This window comes from Oncorhynchus gorbuscha, linkage group LG04 (assembly GCF_021184085.1).
Source record: "Oncorhynchus gorbuscha isolate QuinsamMale2020 ecotype Even-year linkage group LG04, OgorEven_v1.0, whole genome shotgun sequence".
NCBI classification, from domain to species: Eukaryota; Metazoa; Chordata; class Actinopteri; order Salmoniformes; family Salmonidae; genus Oncorhynchus; species Oncorhynchus gorbuscha.
Genome location: NC_060176.1, coordinates 18,453,026 through 18,478,914, shown reverse-complemented (window position 1 = coordinate 18,478,914; position 25,889 = coordinate 18,453,026). Strand labels below are relative to the sequence as shown.

The following is a 25,889-nucleotide window of genomic DNA, read 5'->3' as shown; positions in this document are numbered from 1 at the left end:
TCAGTTTACAGAGATCGCAGCAAAGCAACCTCACAGGGCTCGTTCCTGGCTAAACCCTTTATCAGAATCACATATATTCCTTCAGACAATGAAAACATGCCACAAGAGCTCTGGCATGCTCCGAGCAGGGAACACAGGATCTAAATATCCCATCAGATGGGAAACACATTTCTACACCATTCTGAAGATTTGGTTCAATTATCGGCGAAAATACATTTCTGCCTCTCGAATCCAATCACATAGTGAAAAGCCACGCTGGTTTAAACTTTACAGGGTAAGGCTCATGATAACGCCAAAATAAACAAACAAAAAACTGCTGTATGCTGGCTTACAGGGTCTACAAAAACCATGTGTGCCCTTCTCAATAATATGCTTTGCAGAGTAGGCCCAATATACTATCCAAGTTAGGTGTATTTGACAAAACACATGATGCACCTCAAACTAGTGCTGTCATTATACCAACATTTTATTTATGATAAGATACCAGGCCAAGTATCACAATACCAGAGAGAATTCTGATTGGACTAGCGTCCTGTTCGCCCCCCCGACACTTTTCCAGTTTTGTACTTTTTATGTGCAAGTGCTACACAAAAAAAGCTGTCACTGATATTCACACTTTTCAATAAAACAGATATTGAATGGCTAATTTTCTCATATTTGCAAAGGTCTACTTGTGATTTGGCTGGAGGAATGGGGGAAGGAACACACATGCATAATGATCTGCGTGTCATTGTGACAGTAAGGAGAAAACACTGCATGAAACCCTCGCACAGTCTCTCGGTCTCCCTATAACACACACACACACACCACTCTCTCTCGCTCCCACAAACACGTACACACTGCTCCCTGTCTGTCTACCTCAAAACACACACCACTCTCTCTCGCTCCCACAAATACGTACACACTGCTCGCTCTGTCTACCTCAAAACACACATCACTCTCTCACTCACACATACACACTGCTCTCTCTCGCTCTGTCTACCTCAAAACACACACCACTCTCTCTCGCTCCCACAAATGCATACACACTGCTCTCTCTCTGTCTACCTCAAAACACACACCACTCTCTCGCTCACACATACACACTGCTCTCTCTCTCTCGGTCTACCTCAAAACACACACCACTCTCTCTCGCTCACACAAATACGTACACACTGCTCCCAACTTTAAAAACGTTCGGCACCAAAACAGAATGTAAGGAGCACCAGAAAGAGATTATGAATCCTACTTTTGAAGCACATCCCATGAGAAGCAGACCCTTTTCTTCCTGGGCCAATCAAATGTGCCTTAACCTACTGTCACGTTACCAGGTTGTTAGCTAGCTAGGTAATATGACTGAACAACATTGTTATCAATCCAGCAATGTGGTTTGTGAAATCATATGAAATGAGCGCAAAATCACGCAGGAAGGAAAAAAGGTCCGGTAATAGCTCTTTTCTTTGCCGTAAATTTGTAAACACGACTGTTGCGAAGCTGTTTTTACTCTCTGTTCCTGCTGCGTGACTGTGAACTTTCAAAGACCATCAAACTGGCCTGTGCACTTGGTTATACCAGGGATGAACTTCTACACAATGTATCAACTTTGCTCGCACTCCTCCAATGTATCAAATGTAACCTGCAGCAGACTGATCAGGGTCTGCATGCCCTGGAGTAGATGAGCAGAAAGAGCGGACGGAGAGGAGAGAAGCAGGTGAGTGATGGCTGGATGGGGATGTGGCTGGCCGATTACAGCTGCCACGGGTGATGTGCGCATGAACATAACGTGGACATTCTTGGACCTACGCATACAAGAGACTAGTGTTGCTTAAATTCAACTTAATGTCTAAACAAAATTGACTTCATAAACATTTGATCATTTTTGTAATATCATGAAACGGTAGTATGTTATTCTAAAATGTTGGCATAATAAGTAACATGATGTTTTGGTACTGTGGTATAACACCATCTCAAACTACTTCAGCATTTTGCTAATCTTGTTAATAGTGTAAATGTGAATATTGAGAACATAGGTCCTGGCTCTGGTACAAACTTTTGCAGTGGATGGTATACTGTATCAAGCTGGTCCCTAAACCATAAGACACTGCAACAGTCACCTACACAGTGAAAAACCAGCCTCACATCTGTCCAGTGTGTGATCCAAACTCCTATCCTTATCTGAGCCATTACCAAGTGCACAAAGGGGTCTGGGAACAGTTCCTGGAAAGAAATCAAACCAAAACAGAGAGGTGGGGCCATGATGAAGAGGCAGTGAGGTGACTGGCCACATTTAGCCCTGTAATCAAGACTTCTAACGATCCTGTATTAATGTCTGCGATGACACTGCACTGATCGTTACGGGTGGCCTTCACCTCTTCTCCCTCAGTAGACCGGCCGGCGTGTGAGGAGGACAGAAAACAAATAAGGGAGGATTAAAGTCTGATCACGAGAAGAGGGTCCAGTCGGCCAGAAAGACAGAGTGGACAGCTGCAGGACATCACCAAACAGCGCCTGACAGGGGAATTATTCACACTACTGCAGGGCCGGTTATGTAACCTTCCAGCCCAGGCATAGACCAGGCCAGGATAGAGAGACCCAGTCGCAGCTAACCTAGCCATTATCACGCTTATTTAATGAAGGATGTCGTGGTTTATACCTTGTCTCATGCCAAGGCTTTGTTTGAACTCCACATGGAAAATCAGTGGTTCCACATCCAGGCACAAGGGATGTTTGTGAAAATTGGTCTGATTCATACAGTACACTGTGTAATGGTAAACTAATGTTAAACTCATCAACATGCTAGGATGTTGAGTCTGAGCATTCATGTAAACAGAATCATCACATCAGAATGTGACATGTCATCATGACCACGCAGTTAATAAAGGTTAGAATTCCACCGGAATTTATGTAAGAGGATATGATCAGATTTCAATTAACGTTTTCATAAGCCTCCTTGAATTAACATGACTAATGGTCAGAAGAATTCCACCTGATTGAATGGGGCCTGTCAAGGAATGTCAGATTTCAATGAACTAAACGTCACTGACTTGAATGAATATGACTAATGGCCATGGTTATCATGTGTATAATATGAGGCAGGGGACACATCCTACTCAGAGACAGTCTGGAGGGTGATGTCAGGCCATTGTGCCACAATTAGACATCCATCCAGGCATTCTGTGTAATGTATCAGGGCAAACCTTAGGAGGATTGAGGTCCTTGCATTAGTTTATTTCAGGGGTTTGTGAAATTGCGTGGAAGAAAAAACATCAAAGATAGAATTGAATTCAAATGAGGATGGGTGCATCCAAGAGCCAGTGCTAGAGGGGATGAGATGTCAGCTCATTGGATACGTCTTTTCTCCCATCACACCAAAACCCTTCATTATGTGAAGTGTTGTTCACTTCATCTCAATTCATCCAGAGTGCTGTTATTGTCCCACTTTAGTGGGTTCTGGAACACATCATGCCGTGACACAAATTCCTAATAGTACAAAAATGTGCCATGCAAGAAAACAAAACAATTACAACATTGAAAAACAAAAAGAAAATCAAAACCCCCCCCAAAATTCTCAAGAATTAACAAACAGCCCCCGCTGGATGCTCGGAATCAAGTATTAAACCAGAGAGAGAGAGAGAAGCTTGAAATGATAAAGAAATGAACGGACATAACCCCGTGCTGCTTATTGAGAGATGCATCAACCTGCCAGCCGAGGCAGTAGGCACTATCTACTCTACCGTGGTTCACTTATTTTGCCCTTATGACCCAGATCCTAAACCCAGGTCCTGCAGGACGTAGTCCTATTCAGCAAGTGTGTAAGTGTTTAAAGGCATGAAAATCCACCAAATGTCTTTGAATAAGGCAATTATGGGGAAGCTGTAACAGATATACAGTGGTGCAAAAAAGTATTTAGTCAGCCACCAATTGTGCAAGTTCTCCCACTTAAAAAGATAAGGCCTGTAATTTTCATCATAGGTACACTTCAACTATGACAGACAAAATGAGAAGAAAAACATCCAGAAAATCACATTGTAGGATTTCGAATGAATTTATTTGCAAATTATGGTGGAATATAATATATTTGGTCAATAACAAAAGTATCTCAATACTTTGTTATATACCCTTTGTTGGCAATGACAGAGGTCAAACATTTTCTGTAAGTCTTCACAAGGTTTTCACACACCGTTGCTGGTATTTTGGCCCATTCCTCCATGCAGATCTCCTCTAGAGCAGTGATGTTTTGGGGCTGTTGCTGGGCAACACGGACTTTCAACTCCCTCCAAAGATTTTCTATGGGGTTGGGATCTGGAGGCCTTGAAATGGACCTTGAAATGGACCTTGAAATGCTTCTTACGAAGCCACTCCTTCGTTGCCCGGGCAGTGTGTTTGGGATCATTGTCATGCTGAAAGACCTAGCCAACTTTCATTTTCAATGCCCTTGCTGATGGGAGGTTTTCACTCAAAATCTCACGATACATGGCCCCATTCATTCTTTCCTTTACACGGATCAGTCGTCCTGGTCCCTTTGCAGAAAAAAAGCCCGAAAGCATGATGTTTCCACCCCCATGCTTCACAGTAGGTATGGTGTTCTTTGGATGCAACTCAGCATTCTTTGTCCTCCAAACACGACGAGTTGAGTTTTTACCAAAAGTTCTATTTTGGTTTCATCTGACCATATGACATTTTCCCAATCTTCTTCTGGATCATCCAAATGCTCTCTAGCAAACTTCAGATGGGCCTGGACATGTACTGGCTTAAGCAGGGGGACACGTCTGGCACTGCAAGATTTGAGTCCCTGGCAGCGTAGTGTGTTACTGATAGTAGGCTTTGTTACTTTGGTCCCAGCTCTCTGCAGGTCATTCACTAGGTCCCCCCGTGTGGTTCTGGGATTTTTGCTCACCATTCTTGTGATCATTTTGACCCCACAGTGTGAGATCTTGCGTGGAGCCCCAGATCGAGGGAGGAGTGGTCTTGTATGTCTTCCATTTCCTAATAATTGCTCCCACAGTTGATTTCTTCAAAGCAAGCTGCTTACCTATTGCAGATTCAGTCTTCCCAGCCTGGTGCAGGTCTACAAGTTTGTTTCTGGTGTCCTTTGACAGCTCTTTGGTCTTGGTCATAGTAGAGTTTGGAGTGTGACTGTTTGAGGTCGTGGACAGGTGTCTTTTATATTGGTAACAAGTGGAGGACAGAATAGTCTTTTAAAGAATAAGTTACAGGTCTGAGCCAGAAACTTCGATTGTTTGTAGGTGACCAAATACTTATTTTCCACCATAATTTGCAAATAAATTAATATAATAATAATAATAATAATAAATGCCATTTAGCAGACGCTTTTATCCAAAGCGACTTACAGTCATGTGTGCATACATTCTACGTATGGGTGGTCCCGGGGATCGAACCCACTACCCTGGCGTTACAAGCGCCATGCTCTACCAACTGAGCTACACAGGACCACCACAGGACCACCACACCACTATATTATTATTATTATTATATTATTATATTATTATTATATTATATTATTATTATATTATAAATTAATTTTCAAAATCCTACAATGTTATTTTCTGGATAATTTCTCATTTTGTCTGTCATAGTTGAAGTGTACCTATGATGAAAATTACAGGCCTCTCATATTTTTAAGTGGGAGAACTTGCACAATTGGTGGCTGACTAAATACTTTTTTGCCCCACTGTACATTAGATTTTATATAACATTTAGCATAATGCCCTTGTAAGTGGATAAGATACGCATGAAGGGGAGTTGGGTTGAGGTTGAGGAATACAACAGGCCATCTCACCTGCAGGTTGACCTCCGCCTCGTAGAAGGTGAGGCAGGAGCAGTAGTGTCTGTCTGAGTCGATGTCCGTCAACACCACCGTGAAGAAGGTGGGAGCTTTCCTCTCTCGGGACAGCCTCCATCCTCCTGGCTGGCAGAACTGGATAAAAAAACACAAAGTATAACACACCATTATACATGAGCACCTGTACTAGAACAGTCTGCCCTCAGCGTGCAGATGAAATGGGGGTACTGAAACCAAAAGTACCGACTTCCACTGTGAAACAGTAGGCTGCTATGTGCTCAGTTAGATAAGCATTTAAACGTTCAAGCAGGAAATCCCATGTTATCATTAAAACAAACAAGATAATGACTAATTGACAGAAAACCCCATTTCATTTTTTAAAAATGCACCACTTCTTCCTTTTTCTGGGACAAAACGTATCAGTTAGGGATCCTGTTGTTTTAATCTTTACTCCACTACTGAACCATCTCAACTTGATTTGTAAACGTTAGAAACACAAAATAAATGCAATCTAATGGGAAAATGGAGTACTGGTGAGCAAGAGAAGGGGTAGAGGGAGAGAGCTGTGCGAGGATAGAAGAGAGAGAGAGATGTGCGAGGATAGAAGAGAGAGAGAGATGTGCGAGGATAGAAGAGAGAGAGAGATGTGCGAGGATAGAAGAGAGAGAGAGATGTGCGAGGATAGAAGAGAGAGAGAGATGTGCGAGGATAGAAGAGAGAGAGAGATGTGCGAGGATAGAAGAGAGAGAGAGATGTGCGAGGATAGAAGAGAGAGAGATGTGCGAGGATAGAAGAGAGAGAGATGTGCGAGGATAGAAGAGAGAGAGATGAGCGAGGATAGAAGAGAGAGAGATGAGCGAGGATAGAAGAGAGAGATGTGCGAGGATAGAAACCATGCAGGCATAGAAGAAAAACAGAGAAATGATGAGGATGATGGAGTGTCGAGAGCAGCATGTGAGAGGCAGGCAGGCAGCCAGAGTGAGTAAATCTTGTGTGTTTGTGCTGGAGGCCGAGCTGGCCTGGCTGTGGGACAGTATTTAGACTGCTCCTCAGGCGTTTCACTGGGAGAACATTGGACTGATGGAGGGAGAGGAGAAGGGGGAAGGGGGGGTGAGAGGAGAGATAGAGGGAGAGAGAGAAGATAAAATGAAAAGATAAGGTGGGTGGGTGGCGTAAGATAGGATGAGAGAGAGGAAGAGAGCGCAATATAGGAAAAGAGAGAGGGAGCTGTGCTCGACTAGCCCGGGGGCTTGAACCAGGATACCACCATCCTCCAACAGACACAATAGACAGCAGGAAATCTGGAAAAGCTGCATTGTGGGGGAGTGTCATACATTCTGGGCCAGGGCCCAGACAGGACCTAAGGACAATTGCAGATAACTGTGAACACATCCAAAAATATTCTAAGTATATGTCATTAATCACTGTCGGAAAGGAGATAAACAGCATTCGGACCGCATACCTTGGGAGATAAGTGGAGATACTATAAAATGGGGGATGGAAGCAGAGGTGTGAGTGTGTAGGAGGAAGAAAGGGGTATTGTTTTACTTAAATGATACCAATGGCCATCTTCTGCAAAGCTGTTATGCTCACACTACCCCGGAGGTCTGAGGAGAGGCTCTGGACTGGGTTTCTCAACGTGCCCAGTGCCTTTAGTGGGCTGAATAACAGCCAGACAGTCTACTACCTAACACCAATGGAGATAACCTATCCGTTTTCACATGCCAGTGACTGACTGGAAGGCAATCATGTTTGAAGGATTTTCTCTCTGTAAATATTAGCTTAGACTCAAGTAGCTAGACTTACTAGGGAGTCTGAATATAGAAAAACAGACTGAATAAGAGTTGACTGGCAGGGCCTTTAGTCGCAACATCTGATACACTAATATCAGCACCAGTAATATGGGTGGAGGGGGAAAATGGAATAAAAAGCAGAGTAGATGAGGACTGAGGGTAGTGGATTCGATTCCCAGGACCACCAATATGTAAAATGTCTGCAGGCATGAATAAGTCACTTTGGATAAAAGCACCTGCTTAATGGCACTGTATATTATTATATTAACCAGAGAGCAGAGAGGAGGATTACTTGCATAAAAGAGATGAAAAAAACTAGTCCAATGACCAGTAGCTGTCTAACTGACAAAGGAAAAGGAGCTGAAAACTTACTCTACTGTCAATCATTCTATAGTAAGAAGAAGTGCATCCAAGCATGCCCATGCCCTGAACGCGTGTAGACTCTTGCGGTGTGACGGCCTATCTGCCACACACACACACACACACACAGAGCAGAGATTCTAGGCACCACTCCAGGTAGCAGCTCCAGGGAGCCCCTGCCTGCCGCCAGCTGTGACTGACACACACAGTACCAGCAGACTGTTTGGAGAGATCAAGCAAAATATGTTCACTGCAGTGCAACAGGTGCGTGGCTTGTCTAGAAACATACAGTGCAAAAACAAAACCACATACACATGGTGTAAACGTGCACAACTACACGCGCACACCCACGTAGTGTGTGTGTGTGTATATATATATATATATATATATATATGCATGGTGTACGGACACGCACGCACACACACACACAAGCTGAGTCATGGCGAGGACAGTCACTGGTCTCAAATTAGACCACAGTCAAGTGACAATGGAACTCATTGGCTAACAGACTCTGGGATCTTTGTCCTTTAGCACATTGCTGCCCTGCCACCGATTGAACTCTCTGCATCATGTGGCTCTGTGCGGCATGGCTCCCCCCTAGTCCACCCTCCACCCTTTCAGATAGCGACACCAGATCTGCAACTTGACCTGGTAAGAATCGGCACAGAAAAGCATGGGGAACAGTCTCACCGAACTGAAGCCTAGTTTGTGGTCAGGGCCGTATTCTAATACTGTGAAAATGTACTGTATGCCGCTGTAATAACTACACAGGGGACAAACAAACAGCTATGCTGTGGGCACTGGGGCTGAAACTCCAGACCGTCAGTCAGGGACACACTGGGCAGTCTTTACAAGGAGACAACCCTAGAAAGACATCTGATGCAACCTTCACTTGTGTTGCTACAGTTGAAAAATGGGGAATGGAGTTAATATAGGCTTATGACATCTCCACGCCTCAAATTCCAAGAAATAAATACTGGTTTCAAAGTTTGATTCCCTAAGTTGACATAGCCAAACAAACAAATCAAAGTATTCTTGAGTTCCTCTGTATGGTAATAAAATGTAGATGTCTCCTCCCTTCTGAGCATTAACAAATGTGACGCAAGACTGAACTGGGTGAAAGAGAAGGAAGTCTGGAACTGGAAAAAAAGGACAAGTTGATGGGAAAAGACTTTCCCAACTCCTCCGACAGGAATGAAGAGCATTCCCAGGGTGGAATCTCCCCCCAACACAACATTCTCTGTCGAGAGATTTAAACCAAGTTTACCTGGCCGGTTCTGATGAGAATACTACACAAGAGCAATGCATATCGAGATCCAACTGTCTGAATTAAAGCCTTTGAGGACACTTTGTTGACCACATACATTAAGTTCTATTATCCAACAAGAGTGGCTGACTAGGTAGGTATTTGTAAGGCAACAAGGTAAATGTAATGAAGGACAACAGTAATACCGCATGCTGCATGAGCATAAAACATGTTTCCAAAACAAAGTGCATCCAACCGATGCCAGTGAAGTGCTGACAGAGTCAAAGCAAAGTGATTGCCAAGACGTTGTGGTCAGGACAAAAACACGACAACAGATGTGATGTGTACGCTCCTCTCTTTCGCTCCCTCCCTCTCCATCTATCTTTGAGTTCCATCTTATCCTCCTCCATCTCTTCCCGCTTCACTTCGAGGGCCTGTTTCTCAGGAAGACAAGACAATGACTTGCAGGAAAGTGGTGAAAGGGGTTGGCCGGAGGTGAGCGGGTCATTACCGGGCTGCAACCTGGCCGGCCAAAAGATCTGCTTCTTTATCAACTCTGGAAGATGGACAGGACAGTGGACAGAGCTGAACTCCAAACATGTGCCAGGGCTATTTGAGTTTCCCCAGCAGCCGGGGCCACACAGAGCAGCCACATGGTAGGAAGTCTTGAGCTGAGCCGAGATGAGATGGAGGCTATATTCATAGGAGGCCAGGATGAAGACCAGCAAACAGGAGGCACACACACACACACACACTTCCTGAGAACATCTTCAGGGTCAGCGCGACACAAACAGAACAAAACAAAGCTGGCCAGCTTCAACCCACAGGTACCAGAGTGCAAAGTGGAGCTCAGGTAGCCCTGTGATGTACTGTAGGCCAACTGTCTGACTGGAGAGCTCCATCACACTGCAAGCGACTGCCCACAACTGGCATTGCACATCCATCCTTATTTCCCTCGGTCCCCACAGCTCTGTGGTTCCCTGTGATCTGTTATGCAACCCGGAACATATGGTTCATTTTAGAGATGGATATTTTTAGCTGGTCATAAAGGACCGCAATAATTCAACAGATAGCTAGGCCAGGAAGATGGGGAAGAGAGTAATAGGCTAGGAGGTCAATGTCTAAAACTACAACGTGTACAACGTGAAGAATTTCAGGGTCCATATCTCATATGGCGATCATTTCTAGAAGTTGGGGGGGGGGGGGGGGGGGGGGGTTGTAATTTGTTGTGCTAGCACAACATGAAAATACCGACAGCTCTGCAGAGTTCCTCACATCCAAAGTCTCCTGGGAAGATTTCTTCACTTGGGGGTGAATACTTTGGATTTATTTTAAAACACAATAAATTAAAAACATATGGCTGGTTCACCACATGTAACTTACTTCAATCCGAGATGCATTAAAAATGCAAAAAGAAAAAGGATTAGGCATTCCTTCTCTTAAACCAATCTACTGTCAGTTTAATTTCAGCTTAATTCTGCTCCAATCACTGCAACCGCTCAAACCTCGCCTTGAGCACTCATGCTATTCACTATACTTAAGGGTGTCCCAAACCATAAGAGGTGAATGTTTGTGACTTTTTTTTTAGAGTTTCGTTTTAGGAAAACTAGATTAATAAACCTAGTTAACTAAGGTTGCCTTAGTAAGATCTTTCAAACACGTGTTTCCTGGGGAAAAGGCTAGAACTACATGCCATTCCAACATGTGACAAGCGGATGGAGTGTAAGTTCAGAGAAGACTCTGTCTTAAAAGCAGGGATGGATGGTCTTCAGTGCTGAAATCCACCACGACAGTCCAAGAAAACTCCATGGCTTTTCCAGAGACCGCTGATGGCGGGATATAAGCAGAGCCTGGCTTTTCCATCTTAATCCAAACCTGACATTACGCTGTCTCCATTGTTGTGCTGCATCCTCACACACTCTCCCACACACACACACACACACACACACACACACACACACACACACACACACACACACACACACACACACACACACCCCATGGATGGCACTGGCCTACAGGCGGAGTGCTGTACCTTGCTCTCGGACCAGTGCTTAATGCACAGCCTGTGAGATGCGCCCCATTCATTGTTTTGTAACACATTGACTAACACAATGAGTTACACATTCATGACAAGCACAGTTATGTAACACGTATAGTTAACTTTCAAGAGCTTTACTGTGCTTGAAGAATTCACTCATCGTTATATAGTTCTTAGTGTGTGCAGTGCTGTTTACAGTTTATGCTACGCAGTTGTGTGAAGCAAAGCAAACACAAAAACAACAACAGGTCGGCCCATTTGAAGAGCACAGTGTGTTTGATGAGGAGACAGCAGAGGGTAAACAGCTTTGTCTTGGGCCATAGAGAAACACAATGTGCTTATGAGTCAGCCTGTGGAGCCCCTGCCTGGGAGCCCTGTGATAATGGCCCTGGGACAGGTGCTTCCTGCCGGGCCCAGGCCCACTCCCTTCTCCCTATCGCTGTCACTAAGTCACCCTCCAACCGTGGCCTTTCTTCTTTTTATACCTCCGCTTTTGTTTTTCACCTGAAAAAACAGTGAGCCCCCCCCCCAAACTTTATATGATTAGCTCAGAGCTATACACCCCTCACGAGGACCAGTAGCACGTTCTACTGTTGTGGTACCACCCCAGGCCAGGAAGACAAAAGTGAGTGTGTGCTATATCCCTGATGGTGTTTTTTCCAGTGGCATTTTTCACACTAACACAATGGCAGTGCATTACACAGGGGACACTGGCCTTTAGTTTTCCAGCTGACTGCCTCCCCAGGGCTCTGGGTCTACGGTACTGCACGCTACCCGCCACACAGGATGAGGGCTGTGGGAGGTCAATGACCTGGCATTGGAGAAAGACATGGCCTCAGACAGGGTCAAGGACTGGTGCCGTTTCATACTTCATTTAAATGGCAATACATGACTGTTGTGACATGCTGCTATTAAACACAGCATTTGAGATAAGTCAACAATACAGCATTTATAAACTCAGCAAAAAAAGAAACATCCTCTCACTGTCAACTGCATTTATTTTCAGCAAACTTAACATGTGTAAATATTTGAATGAACATAACAAGATTCAACAACTGTGTCAAACAGAACAAGTTCCACAGACATGTGACTAACAGAAATGGAATAATGTGTCCCTGAACAAAGGGGAGGGGGAGGTCAAAATCAAAAGTAACCGTCAATATCTGGTTTGGCCACCAGCTGCATGAAGTACTGCAGTGCATCTCCTCCTCATGGACTGCACCAGATTTACCAGTTCTTGCTGTGAGATGTTACCCCACTCTTCCACCAAGGCACCTGCAAGTTCCCGGACATTTCCGCGGGGAATGGCCCTAGCCCTCACCCTCCGATCCAACAGGTCCCAGATGTGCTCAATGAGATTGAGATCCGGGCTCTTCGCTGGCCATGGCAGAACACTGACATTCCTGTCTTGCAAGAAATCACGCACAGAACGAGCAGTATGGCTGGTGGCATTGTCATGCTGGAAGGTCACGTCAGGATGAGCCTGTAGGACCTGTAGGAAGGGTACCACTGCGTTCCCTGTAACGCACAGAATTGAGATTGGACTGAGCTTGTTGTCACTGTAGGCAATGATGAGTGACACACCACCCCAGACCATGACAGACCCTCCACCTCCAAATCAATCCCGCTCCAGAGTACACGCCTTGGTGTAACGCTCAATCCTTCGACAACAAACGCGAATTCGACCATCACCCCCGGTGAGACAAATCCACAATGTCAGTAGAGAGCACTTTTTGCCAGTCTTGTCTGGTCCAACGACGGTGGGTTTGTGTCCATAGGCGACGTTGTTGCCGGTGATGTCTGGTGATGACCTGCCTTACAACAGGCCTACAAGCCCTCAGTCCAGCCTCTCTCAGCCTATTGTGAACAGTCTGAGCACTGATGGAGGGATTGTGCATTCCTAGTGTAACTCGGGAAGTTGTTGTTGCCATCCTGTACCTGTCTCGCAGGTGTGATGTACTGATCCTATGCAGGTGTTGTTACACGTGGTCTTCCACTGCGAGGACGATCAGCTGTCCGTCCTGTCTCCCTGTAGCGCTGTCTTAGGCATCTCACAGTCCAGACATTGCAATTTATTGCCCTGGCCGCATCTGCAGTCCTCATGCTTCCTTGCAGCATGCCTAAGGCACGTTCACGCAGATGAGCACGAACCCTGGCATCTTTATTTTGGTGTTTATCAGAGTCCGTAGAAATGCCTTTTTAGTGTCCTACATTTTCATAACTGTGACCTTAAATTGCCTACCGTCTGTAAGCTGCTATTGTTTTAACTACTGTTCCACAGGTGCATGTTCATTAATTCTTTATGTGTCATTGAACAAGCCTGGGAAACAGTGTTTACACCCTTTACAATGAAGATCTGTGAATTTATTTGGATTTTTACGAATTATCTTTGAAAAGACATGGTTCTGAAAAGGGGACCATTCTTTTTTTGCTGAGTTTAGCTGTCTATCATATAGCACTCTTAGTTGGTTAGGCACAAGAGCTGTTTCTGCTATGATAACAGGGAGCTCTGAAACTGGGATGGAAAATGTGAAATATAGGTCTCTTCTGCAGTGCCACTGGTGAACTTTACCCAACTATGGTATCTGCGAAGAAGCTCTTGTGACAAGGGGAATGGTTTGAGTAAAATGTCTGGGTGTCGTGGTTTCACCCGTGGACCTCTCATACAGAGTGAAGGCAGACAGAAGGTGTAGGACAAGACACCGTGATTTACAGGTGGGTCATGTCAAGAGAACGGATATTCCAGACAAATTAGGACATCTCTTAGCACTGCGAGGAATCTCAGGTATGTCCGCAGACATTTTGGTCTTGCAGTCAGCACATTCCCACTGCTCCACGTAAACAGAGGCGGTGGCTGGCAGGGGAGAGCCACCATGGAGCAGGGCAGTGAGGAAGGGGAAGGCCACAGGAGGCTATGTGGCTTCTGAGCTGTGCTCCTGTGCCAAAAGCTGCGGCTAACTCCCCTCCTGGCTCCTATCCACGTATTTTCCAGTTCTAGCTCCAAGCCCAGGACGGACGGAGAGGAGGACCGTGGACAGTCTCACTGCTCAAATGGCTTGTTGTGATTCAGTGGAGCTGGAATGAATCCCTTGAGCATATTTCCGTTTTATGAAAAAAAAAGGATAGTGTTCTTTTGGTGTGTGCGAGCACAAGAGTGCTTCTAATTACTCCAACAGAGGGGTTCGTTTCTGCTAAACTGTGTAACATAACTATGTGCTCCCAGAATAAGGAAGTCTTCAGACTACAACATATTAGCTCCAGGTATTCACATTTCCTGATGAGCTCACTGTGGTTTTCATCATGGACAATGCTGCCATGCACTCCAGCCCACTGCCAGTGCCGTTTCCTGGGGATTTTCTGTTTCGCTGGCAGCCAAAGCATTGATTACTCATGAAGATCTTCCTGACAAACACATGATTCTATTATCCCCGACTTGGACGACATCCTGTATGTGGAATGCACTGTTGTATTTAGTTTGACAAACATCACAGGAAAGACGTGCTGTGCGACATGTCAGCATTGGTCACTCAGTCTGGTGAAGTAACCAGCCAGCCCAGCACCTATCCCTGGGTCTCTGGACTGGCCAGGAGAAGACTGCAATACTGCAACATGTGGCAAGCTTCCTAGTCTGAACCAGATAGTCTAAGCATGCTGTTTCAGACCCCGACACCCTGAAACAATAACACCCAGAGATGCCTGTTCCCCCAATACCCCCCAGTCAAGATCAAGCCACTTGCGCAGGTATTCCCAAACTGGGATACAAGATAAACATTTTTTAAATCTTCACATTTTCAAACAGCCCATTTTTATTTTACAATGGGGCTATACATTTGGGTGAGTTTTTTCCCCCCTCGCCTGAATAGCCTCATTTCACTGCCTAAAATAAAATTAAACCATCTAGTGTTCAGCGAAATAACAACACAATGTCAAATACAGGTAACCTCGTCAAATAATTAACATCCAATCACATTAACTGTGGGAATTCCACTAACGGTCCGTATGTAGCCAAACGTAACTGCTGCTCATGTTGGTCTCTGTACTGATGGCGCAAAAGCCATGCCAGGGAGACATAGTGGAGTGGTAATGCGCGTGCAAGCAGTTACTACCGATGCCACTTGGGTACACTGCAGCATCCACCGAGAGGCTCTTGCTGCCAATGGAATGCCTGACAGCTTGAAAGACATTTTGGACACTATAGTGAAAATAATTAACTTTGTAAAAGCAAGACCCCTGAACTCCCGTGTATTTTCTGCACTATGCAATGATATGGCGACCATGTAACACTAACAATATAAAGAAGCGTGCTGGTTATCAAGGGGGAAAGTATTGACGTGATTTTTTTTTTTAATTGAGAGACGAGCTTAAAGGCTTCTTCACTGGCCATATTTTTCACTTGTCTGACCGCTTGCACAATGACGAGTTTCTCACACGACTGGCTTATCTGGGTGATGTTTTTTCTCGCCTGAATGATCTGAATCTAGGATTACAGAGACTCTCCGCAACAAAATTGAGGCTATGATTTAGAAGTTGGAGCTCTTCTGTCTGCATTAACAAGGACAACACACAGGTCTTTCCATCATTATGATTGTTTGTGTGCAAATGAACTCAAGCTACAGACTATGTCAAATATGATATAGCGAAGCACCTGAGTTGGGTGCGCAATCACGCAGGTACTTATCCAAAACGGATGACAAACTGGATCCGTTATCCCTTCCATTCCCTGCCTCCAGTCCACTTACCGATACCGATATATCTGAACAAGAGAGCCTCATGCCTCATCGAAATTGCAACAAGAGGTTCTATGAAAATTGTATTTAAAAATCAGAAGCCACTGCCAGACTTCTGGATTGGGCTGCTCTCAGAGTATCCTGCCTTGGCAAATCACGCTGTTAAGACACTGATGCCCTTTGCAACCACGTACCTATGCGAGGGTGGATTCTCAGCCTTTACTAGCATTAAAACTAAATACAGGCACAGACTGTGTGGGAAATTATTTAAGATGGTTAAATAAAGAGCTAAATTATTGATTATTATTATTATTATTTGTGCCCTGGTCCTATAAGAGCTCTTTGTCACTTCCCACGGGTCGGGTTGTGACAAACTCACACTCATTCTTATGTTTAATAAATGAATGGTATAGTGTGAGTGTGTGGCGGTCTTATAATGATGGCAAAAAGCAATATTTGAGAGTGCGCTGACCCTGGTAATAGAAGGGGTATGCAGCTGGAGGTTGAATGTTTGAAGGGGTGCGGGACTATAAAACGTTTGGGAACCACTGCACTAGCACATAGCTATGCTAACCTTAGTCACGATCCCTTCTACTGCCCACTCTGCACCAACAGTATACACAGACTGAATAACTCCAGCATCCTTCCCGGAAGTACGTGCCACATTCCACATTACAACAGGGATTTGGGGGGAGACAAGAGAAATGAAACAAACGCTTACTGGTCAAGTCTGGTCAAATTCCTTCATTAGAGGAAGTCAGGCCCCAAGGAGGAATTTTTTGTTTTATAGGTACACAGTTTTGTAAAAAGAAAACAAGCAGAGGAAAATTAAAATGGTGTTTTGCTGTTGGTGACTTCAAAGAATGTGTAATTTTTTTTTGTTACAGTCATGACCAGATGACATTCTGCTCGTGTACACTATGAATTCCACTGATTTAAACTCAGGGGGCAGATGATCGAGCAGCACGAGGCCTGGTAATAATTGCAGGGGGCAACAGCTCTATCAATCTCTTTATAGTATTGAGGCAAACAAGTGGCAATGAGTGTCAGCTGGAAACCTGCATCATAATTCATTAATTCCCCACACAGCCAGGTGAGGAAGGAGGAAAGTAGGCAAATATGCACAGAGAGACCCTACAAACCTTCATCAGGCAAACTAAACATTGCCCCTATGGACTAGGCAATGCCAATAGTTGAAAACAATAAAATAAATTATATCAATCCATTGCTAGCACAATATGTCATTAAAATGCAGAGCATTTTAATGAAAAAAAAACTGGTTAGTGGACATGCACACATGAAAGTGACACCAGACAAAATAAAATAGGGGGGGGGGGATCTTTACTTTTTGCTTAAAATTTAAGGAGTCTCGCCATTTTAGTAAAGCATATCCACTTGGTCCTGTGCAGATTCTCCACTGAAAAGTACATCTTCAGCCAAGACTTGAACAAGAGACCAAACAGAGATCAGAGACAAATGTCTAAGATCAAACTATGTTTTACTTCCACGACAAGAATTTGCTGTACTTTCAGCCATGTTCATTCAAGGCCGTTTCAGTTCGTTTTTTTTTTTCATCTTCAAAAAAATACAGCTGTCCTCTGTTCTGCGTGTGTGGCACAAGAAAGTACAGTGGCCTCTACACACAAACACGTAGCGCTCTTACAGAGCTGCCAGTGGGTGTGTTACATTCCTTGCACGTTGAGGCAGAAAAGATGTGAGAAGCGTGGGGCTGACATAGAAGCCAACCATGAGGAAAATGTCCTTGGGATCAAATGACATCCATCAGGCTACTAGGATATGGTTAAACATACTGACAAGGGCTTTCCGGGTAAGGCCTCATAATCAATGGAACAGTACAATAAATGCAAAATTGTACCAAGATGTAGACCTCAGGATGTACAGTGCTGCTACTTTGACAGGAATCAGATTCCCCTTAACCCAGTGGGGGACACCTGACTGGCACTCGGTGCTTCAGTTTCACAAAATGTCCAATATGCAGGGCTTCAGGATGCGACCCTTTGACTTGGCTGTGTGAGTCAAAAAAATGGAATTGGCGACATTGGTGCGAGTTACACATTCTATCTGGTCACATCAGTCAAAACATTGGGGCTGGGAATTGCCACGGAGCTGACGATACGATCATGATAATTAGGTGCCGATACAATATGTATTGCTATTCTTACTGTTATGTGTATTGCGATTCTATACTGTGATTTGATTGCGATGTAATGTTCAAAACATATTGCTCACTAGATGTCTGCTGCAGAGAGACAAGAGAAAATCAGTTTGGATCAGTCATGGAAATAAAGGCGATGAAAACATGTTGGCTCACTATTTAAAAAGTTGGAAAAAAGCTATAGATGTAGGTACATCTGACAAGCGCTATACCTTTATTTAATATTAGTACACAAAGATTAAAGGCAAATTCATCTCTATTGAACTAAATAATCAGAAAAGTCTGGAGCCCTATTTTGATAGTAAAATAACAAATTGCCCAATTGTCAACTCCAAATTCATGACAATCAGTGGATTAGGTTGCATATGAAAATATTTGGAATCATGCATTCCTGCTTGGACATGTTTGAAGTACCAATTTTTCAAATACCATCTCAGTAGTATATTACACTACTTAAAAATCATTGTGAATAAATTCAAATGGATTTACCCAATAAAGTCAATCACATATCTGCCCATTGTAGAAGTGCTCAGAAAGTTACTTTTTGGACCTGAATGCCAAAACATTCAAGAGATGAATTTGCTCCAACCTGACCTATTTTGCATACCCCACCATGAGACATCCATACCTTAATCACTGGAGAAGATAAACGGTTGAGATTTATATCATTTAAAAGCTTACAAACAGGGTTGACATACTATTTTCAAATTTCATGGAAGAAATTTGTTTTCTTAAAAGAAACTCATTTTTGAAACCTTAAATGACAATTATCTTTTTTGGACCCCAGGAAGAGTAGACGCTGCCTTGGTAACAGCTAATGGGGATCTTAATAAAATAGTAAATCTAAAAATGCATAAACTCCGATTTTTCTTCTTCTTCTTCATATTGACGTGTTGTAGCTTTGACCAGTAGTTCCCAACCGGGGGTACTAGGACCTCTGGAGGGTACTTGGTCTATCCACAGAGGGTACCTTGAGAAGCCAGTGGTTTTGGAACCACTGGCTTAGACCTTCTAGGTTTTTGAGTTGTGCCTGCCATCGGTTGAGACCCATGCTCAGTTGGTAGAGCATGGCGCTTGTAACGCCAGGGTAGTGGGTTCGATCCCCGGGACCACCCATACGTAGAATGTATGCACACATGACTGTAAGTCGCTTTGGATAAAAGCGTCTGCTAAATGGCATATATATATATAATACGGGCCGCTCTGCGTGTCATGTTTTGGATGATACATTTACTCAAATGGGAATAAAATTTAAATTTCAAGTGGTACCACAAAGATGGTTGGGAGGTCCACACAGAGAATGTTGACTTGAATAGGAATCTGTTGTTTTAAATTATACTGTCAATCCTTCATAGGAAACCTATGGAAACCATAGAAATATAGATAATAGAATAGACATGAATATTTAAGTTGACATTCGACGGTGGATGGACCGGCAGCTGTCAGTGGCAGTAATTAAGTAAAGTTAAAATGACAATTCACTTAAAATATCTAATGGTGTGCCAGCTAAATTGCAGTGGTCTGAAGGGATAGGTCTATTCTATTAATTACATTTCTATGAATGAAATGACACCGTAAATGGAAAGAGGGGGCATGGGTAGATGTCAGTAAGAGCTGAGAGGTGACATTAAATGGTGAGTGAGAAAGAGAGAGGAAGGAGTTGTCCAGACTGTTGAAACACTGGTTTGACCACCACACAACAGAAAGACGAAGAAAACAGTTTAACATAACAATATGCCAATGGAAGGGAGGACATGATGCCTTGATAAGCTCCTTTCCTGAGGACGGCTCACCTCTCACAGTTCTGGGCGACTTTAACCTCCCCACGTCTACCTTTGACTCATTCCTCTCTGCTGCCTCCTTTCCACTCCTCTCCTCTTTTGACCTCACCCTCTCACCTTCCCCCCCTACTCACAAGGCAGGCAATACGCTCGACCTCATCTTTACTAGATGCTGTTCTTCCACTAACCTCATTGCAACTCCCCTCCAAGTCTCCGACCACTACCTTGTATCCTTTTCCCTCTCGCTCTCATCCAACACTTCCCACACTGCCCCTACTCGGATGGTATCGCGCAGTTCCAACCTCCGCTCTCTCTCCCCCCCGCTACTCTCTCCTCTTCCATCCTATCATCTCTTCCCTCTGCTTAAACCTTCTCCAACCTATCTCCTGATTCTGCCTCCTCAACCCTCCTCTCCTCCCCTTTCTGCATCCTTTGACTCTCTATGTCCCCTATCCTCCAGGCCGGCTCGGTCCTCCCCTCCCGCTCCATGGCTCGACGACTCATTGCGAGCTCACAGAACAGGGCTCCGGGCAGCCGAGCGGAAATGGAGGAAAACTCGCCTCCCTGCGGACCTGGCATCCTTTCACTCCCTCCTCTCTACATTTTCCTCCTCTGTCTCTGCTGCTAAAGCCACTTTCTACCACTCTAAATTCCAAGCATCTGCCTCTAACCCTAGGAAGCTCTTTGCCACCTTCTCCTCCCTCCTGAATCCCCCCCTCCTCCCTCTCTGCAGATGACTTCGTCAACCATTTTGAAAAGAAGGTCGACGACATCCGATCCTCGTTTGCTAAGTCAAACGACACCGCTGGTTCTGCTCACACTGCCCTACCCTGTGCTCTGACCTCTTTCTCCCCTCTCTCTCCAGATGAAATCTCGAGTCTTGTGACGGCCGGCCGCCCAACAACCTGCCCGCTCGACCCTATCCCCTCCCCTCTTCTCCAGACCATTTCCGGAGACCTTCTCCCTTACCTCACCTCGCTCATCAACTCATCCCTGACCGCTGGCTACGTCCCTTCCGTCTTCAAGAGAGCGAGAGTTGCACCCCTTCTGAAAAAACCTTCACTCGATCCCTCCGATGTCAACAACTACAGACCAGTATCCCTTTCTTTTCTCTCCAAAACTCTTGAACGTGCCGTCCTTGGCCAGCTCTCCCGCTATCTCTCTCTCAGAATGACCTTCTTGATCCAAATCAGTCAGGTTTCAAGACTAGTCATTCAACTGAGACTGCTCTTCTCTGTATCACGGAGGCGCTCCGCACTGCTAAAGCTAACTCTCTCTCCTCTGCTCTCATCCTTCTAGACCTATCGGCTGCCTTCGATACTGTGAACCATCAGATCATCCTCTCCACCCTCTCCGAGTTGGGCATCTCCGGCGCGGCCCACGCTTGGATTGCGTCCTACCTGACAGGTCGCTCCTACCAGGTGGCGTGGCGAGAATCTGTCTCCTCACCACGCGATCTCACCACTGGTGTCCCCCAGGGCTCTGTTCTAGGCCCTCCCTATTCTCGCTATACACCAAGTCACTTGGCTCTGTCATAACCTCACATGGTTTCTCCTATCATTGCTATGCAGACGACACACAATTAATCTTCTCCTTTCCCCCTTCTGATGACCAGGTGGCGAATCGCATCTCTGCATGTCTGGCAGACATATCAGTGTGGATGACGGATCACCACCTCAAGCTGAACCTCGGCAAGACGGAGCTGCTCTTCCTCCCGGGGAAGGACTGCCCGTTCCATGATCTCGCCATCACGGTTGACAACTCCATTGTGTCCTCCTCCCAGAGCGCTAAGAACCTTGGCGTGATCCTGGACAAGACCCTGTCGTTCTCAACATCAAGGCGGTGGCCCGTTCCTGTAGGTTCATGCTCTACAACATCCGCAGAGTACGACCCTGCCTCACACAGGAAGCGGCGCAGGTCCTAATCCAGGCACTTGTCATCTCCCGTCTGGATTACTGCAACTCGCTGTTGGCTGGGCTCCCTGCCTGTGCCATTAAACCCCTACAACTCATCCAGAATGCCGCAGCCCGTCTGGTGTTCAACCTTCCCAAGTTCTCTCACGTCACCCCGCTCCTCCGCTCTCCACTGGCTTCCAGTTGAAGCTCGCATCCGCTACAAGACCATGGTGCTTGCCTACGGAGCTGCGAGGGGAACGGCACCTCAGTACCTCCAGGCTCTGATCAGGCCCTACACCCAAACAAGGGCACGGCGTTCATCCACCTCTGGCCTGCTCGCCTCCCTACCACTGAGGAAGTACAGTACCCGCTCAGCCCAGTCAAAACTGTTCGCTGCTCTGGCCCCCCAATGGTGGAACAAACTCCCTCACGACGCCAGGACAGCGGAGTCAATCACCACCTTCCGGAGACACCTGAAACCCCACCTCTTTAAGGAATACTTAGGATAGGATAAAGTAATCCTTCTCACCCCCCCCCTTTAAGATTTAGATGCACTATTGTAAAGTGACTGTTCCACTGGATGTCATAAGGTGAATGCACCAATTTGTAAGTCGCTCTGGTTAAGAGCGTCTGCTAAATGACTTAAATATAATGTAATGTAACATTGGCAGGTGACTCAGCTGTGGTGTGTGACTATTATGATTTCCCATTGTAGCCAATTCAGTTGCAGTAATTTTTTGTAATCCCATTATCAATTTGGCATTACCAGTTTTAAATCACTTAATTCATAAACAAAATTGATTAGTAAAATCACTATAACTAATTGGTAGGTCTACCATTACTTGTTACTTCTGTGAACTTTCATTATACTCCCTACTCATGAGGGAGAGAAAATTGAAAATATCTTAAAGGTAAACAATATCTCCAAAACTAAATATACCCAGAAAAAAATAATTGTCCCTTTTTCAGGACCCTGTCTTTCAAAGATGATTCGTAAAAATCCAAATAACTTCACAGATCTTCATTTGTTAAGGTATTCTGCCCTTGAGTTGCGTTCCCATGCAAAACTAGACAGATATTTAACAACTAAGTCTTCAATAAAACTCCCAACTCCCAAAACTCCCATAAATACAAAGCACGTGCCAAGGTACCAAACCATATAGCTAATTGGCTCCTTTCATTACTCTAATAATGTTTTAAATTTTTTAATTTGACCTCTATTTTACTAGGCAAGTCAGTTAAGAACAAATTCTTATTTTCAATGACGGCCTAGGCACAGTGGGTTAACTGCCTGTTCAGGGGCAGAACGACAGATTTGTACCTTGTCAGCTCAGGGATTCGAACTTGCAACCTTTCGGTTACTAGTCCAACGCTCTAACCACGAGGCTGCCCTGCCGCCCTCTAATAATGTACAATCATTTATGTAGAATAACAAAGCATATTACACTAGAAACAGTAACAAAACTACAGTATTGTATATTTTACAATTCGTTTGCATGACGCATGAGCAAAGTAATACATTTAACGACATACATGAAAGGCATTGCAATTTGTGAGTAAATGCAACCAACCAACATTGATTGTGGTCCTTCTGTAGCTCAGTTGGTAGAGCATGGCGCTTGTAACGCCAGGGTAGTGGGTTCGATCCCCGGGACCACCCATACGTAGAATGTATGCACACATGACTGTAAGTCGCTTTGGATAAAAGCGTCTGCTAAATGGCATATATTATATGTAAGCAACTATATTAATAACAAGATTATCATCATTAGCTAAATGCTTGAATCGAACTTACAAACAACTATTTTCCAAGGCTGAAGCGTGACAAGAAATAACTACATTGAAAGACCTGCACCGTAGCGTTGTTTGTAGCTGCTTCTATGCGTGCAGAACCAATTCTCTACTTCCTGTTTGTGTAGTCTTTCTAAGTACCAGAAACATCCACTAGGGGGCAAATAACACCATTGAACACAATGAAAATCCAATTTAACCATTGTAATAAAATAATCTGTTAACTTCTAGCAGGATGGCAGCACAAAAGGGTTTAAACACCGTTTCCCATGCTTGTTAAATGAACCATAAACAATTAATGAACATGCACCTGTGGAACAGTCGTTAAGACACTAACAGCTTCACCGATGAGTCATGGTTTTGTCTCACCAGGGGTGATGGTCAGATTTGCGTTTATCGTCGAAGGAATGAGCGTTACACCGAGGCCTGTACTCTGGAGCGGGATCAAGTTGGAGGTGGAGGATCAGTCATGGTCTGGGGCGGTGTGTCACAGCATCATCGGACTGAGCTTGTCGTCGTTGCAGGCAATCTCAACGCTGTGCATTCAGAGTGAAGACATCCTCCTCCCTCATGTGGTACCCTTCTTGCAGGCTCATCCTGACATGACCCTCCAGCATGACAATGCCACCAGCCATACTGTTTGTTCTGTGTGTGATTTCCTGCTAGACAGGAATGTCAGTGTTCTGTCATGACCAGCGAAGAGCCCGGATCTCAATCCCATTGAGCACGTCTGGGATCTGTTGTATCAGAGGGTGAGGGTTAGGGCCGTTCCCCGCAGAAATGTCCGGGAACTTGCAGTTGCCTTGGTGGAAGAGTGGGGTAACATCTCACAGAGGAACTGGCAAATCTGGTGCAGACCATGAGGAGGAGACTGTTACTTTTCATTTTGTTCAGGGACACATTTTTCAATTTCTGTTAGTCAGATGTCTGTGGAACTTGTTCAGTTTGTCTCAGTTGTTGAATCTTATGTTCATACAAATATTTACACGTTAAGTTGCTGAAAAATAAATGCAGTTGACAGTGAGAGGACATTTTCATTTTTTTTGCTTAGTTTATAAATGTTGACATTTCAGTAGTTGGCAGTGGTCTTTTCATCAACGCTGTGTTTTGTCTACATTTCTGATACCTTAATTAAGACTTGCTGGTAAATGTTTAAGACTCATTTTCCATCTGTTTATATAGAAATCAAAGCCTTTACTCATATAAAATTCTTAAAAAGGAAAATGGTAAAACAAATTTTAAAAGTATCTATACCTTTATTTCCCCCAAAATATAGACTTAGCTTTCATTTGATACCCAATTTAATATGCTCCTATGAACTTCACTTTTGTGCCTATGGGTACTTTGATGGAAATGGCCATCTCTTAAGTGAAGGGTGGTATCTAACCTCCAAAGAGCGTCCACCCCTGACATCCTAATCACAGCAATTTGAGCTAAGGCGTCCAAATGGAAATCCCAGCCTGATCTCTTTTGGTCCAGAAGTGAAAATATGCAAGAACATTTGAAAAATGTGTTATCAATATTTTTGCTGTTTGAAGGAACATTACTCTTATCTTGCATTCCTGAAATGACAGACTCCCAAGGCTAATTTATCTTAATATATCAAACAAATAAAAGACTTTTGTATATCATGTCATATCCCTAAATTGGGAGGAAACAAATGTACTGCAATGATTTGGGCTAAAAGTACTTTTCCATATTTCACAATGGACATGCATTACAGATGTGTATTGAGGACAGAGCTAAAAACCAATCCCAAAATGAGTTCATACCCCACCACCTGACCAAATATCAGGCACACTACATCCTCAATCATTTTAGAAAAACACTGAACAACTGGGAGACAAACATGACCATGTTGTCCACACTCCATTTTTGGACAGGCATCCAACTTCTATAAATCAGGAGGCAGCTGCTATGCAGCCTTTATGAAAATACCTCACCATTAACTAAAAGCTCACCAAGTCTTACTCAGTCCCTCCAGGATTCCATGGCTATTTTTCTGCCGCAAAATTAAATGATTCCTTGCATATTATGCAATCACCACACTATTTCCTCATAAAACAGTCAAATCATCACAATATTATCAAAGTTCAAAGGAGGGCTTTCAATTTCAACCAATCACCACACTTTATCCGCATAATGTGGTTCCATCATATGGTACCTAAAGGGCGGCAGGTAGCCTAACGGTTAGAGCGTGGGGCCAGAAACCGAAAGGTCGCCGTTTCAAATACCCCAGCTGACAAGGCACATAACTCTTATTTGCACTAGGGGCCCCATACTACTATAGCTAGCCC

The 25,889-nt window shown here is 44.4% G+C and overlaps 1 protein-coding gene across 2 annotated transcripts in view; it reads right to left on the bottom strand.

The window, feature by feature from the left end:
- Positions 1-25,889, bottom strand: part of LOC124033790 (myotubularin-related protein 13-like) — a 163,980-nt gene that overhangs the window by 77,605 nt on the left and 60,486 nt on the right. For both annotated transcript variants that reach the window (XM_046346087.1, XM_046346089.1), the window contains exon 3: positions 5,780-5,917. In XM_046346087.1, coding sequence (XP_046202043.1) covers positions 5,780-5,917 — 138 coding nt within the window. The remainder of the gene's footprint in view (positions 1-5,779; positions 5,918-25,889) is intronic.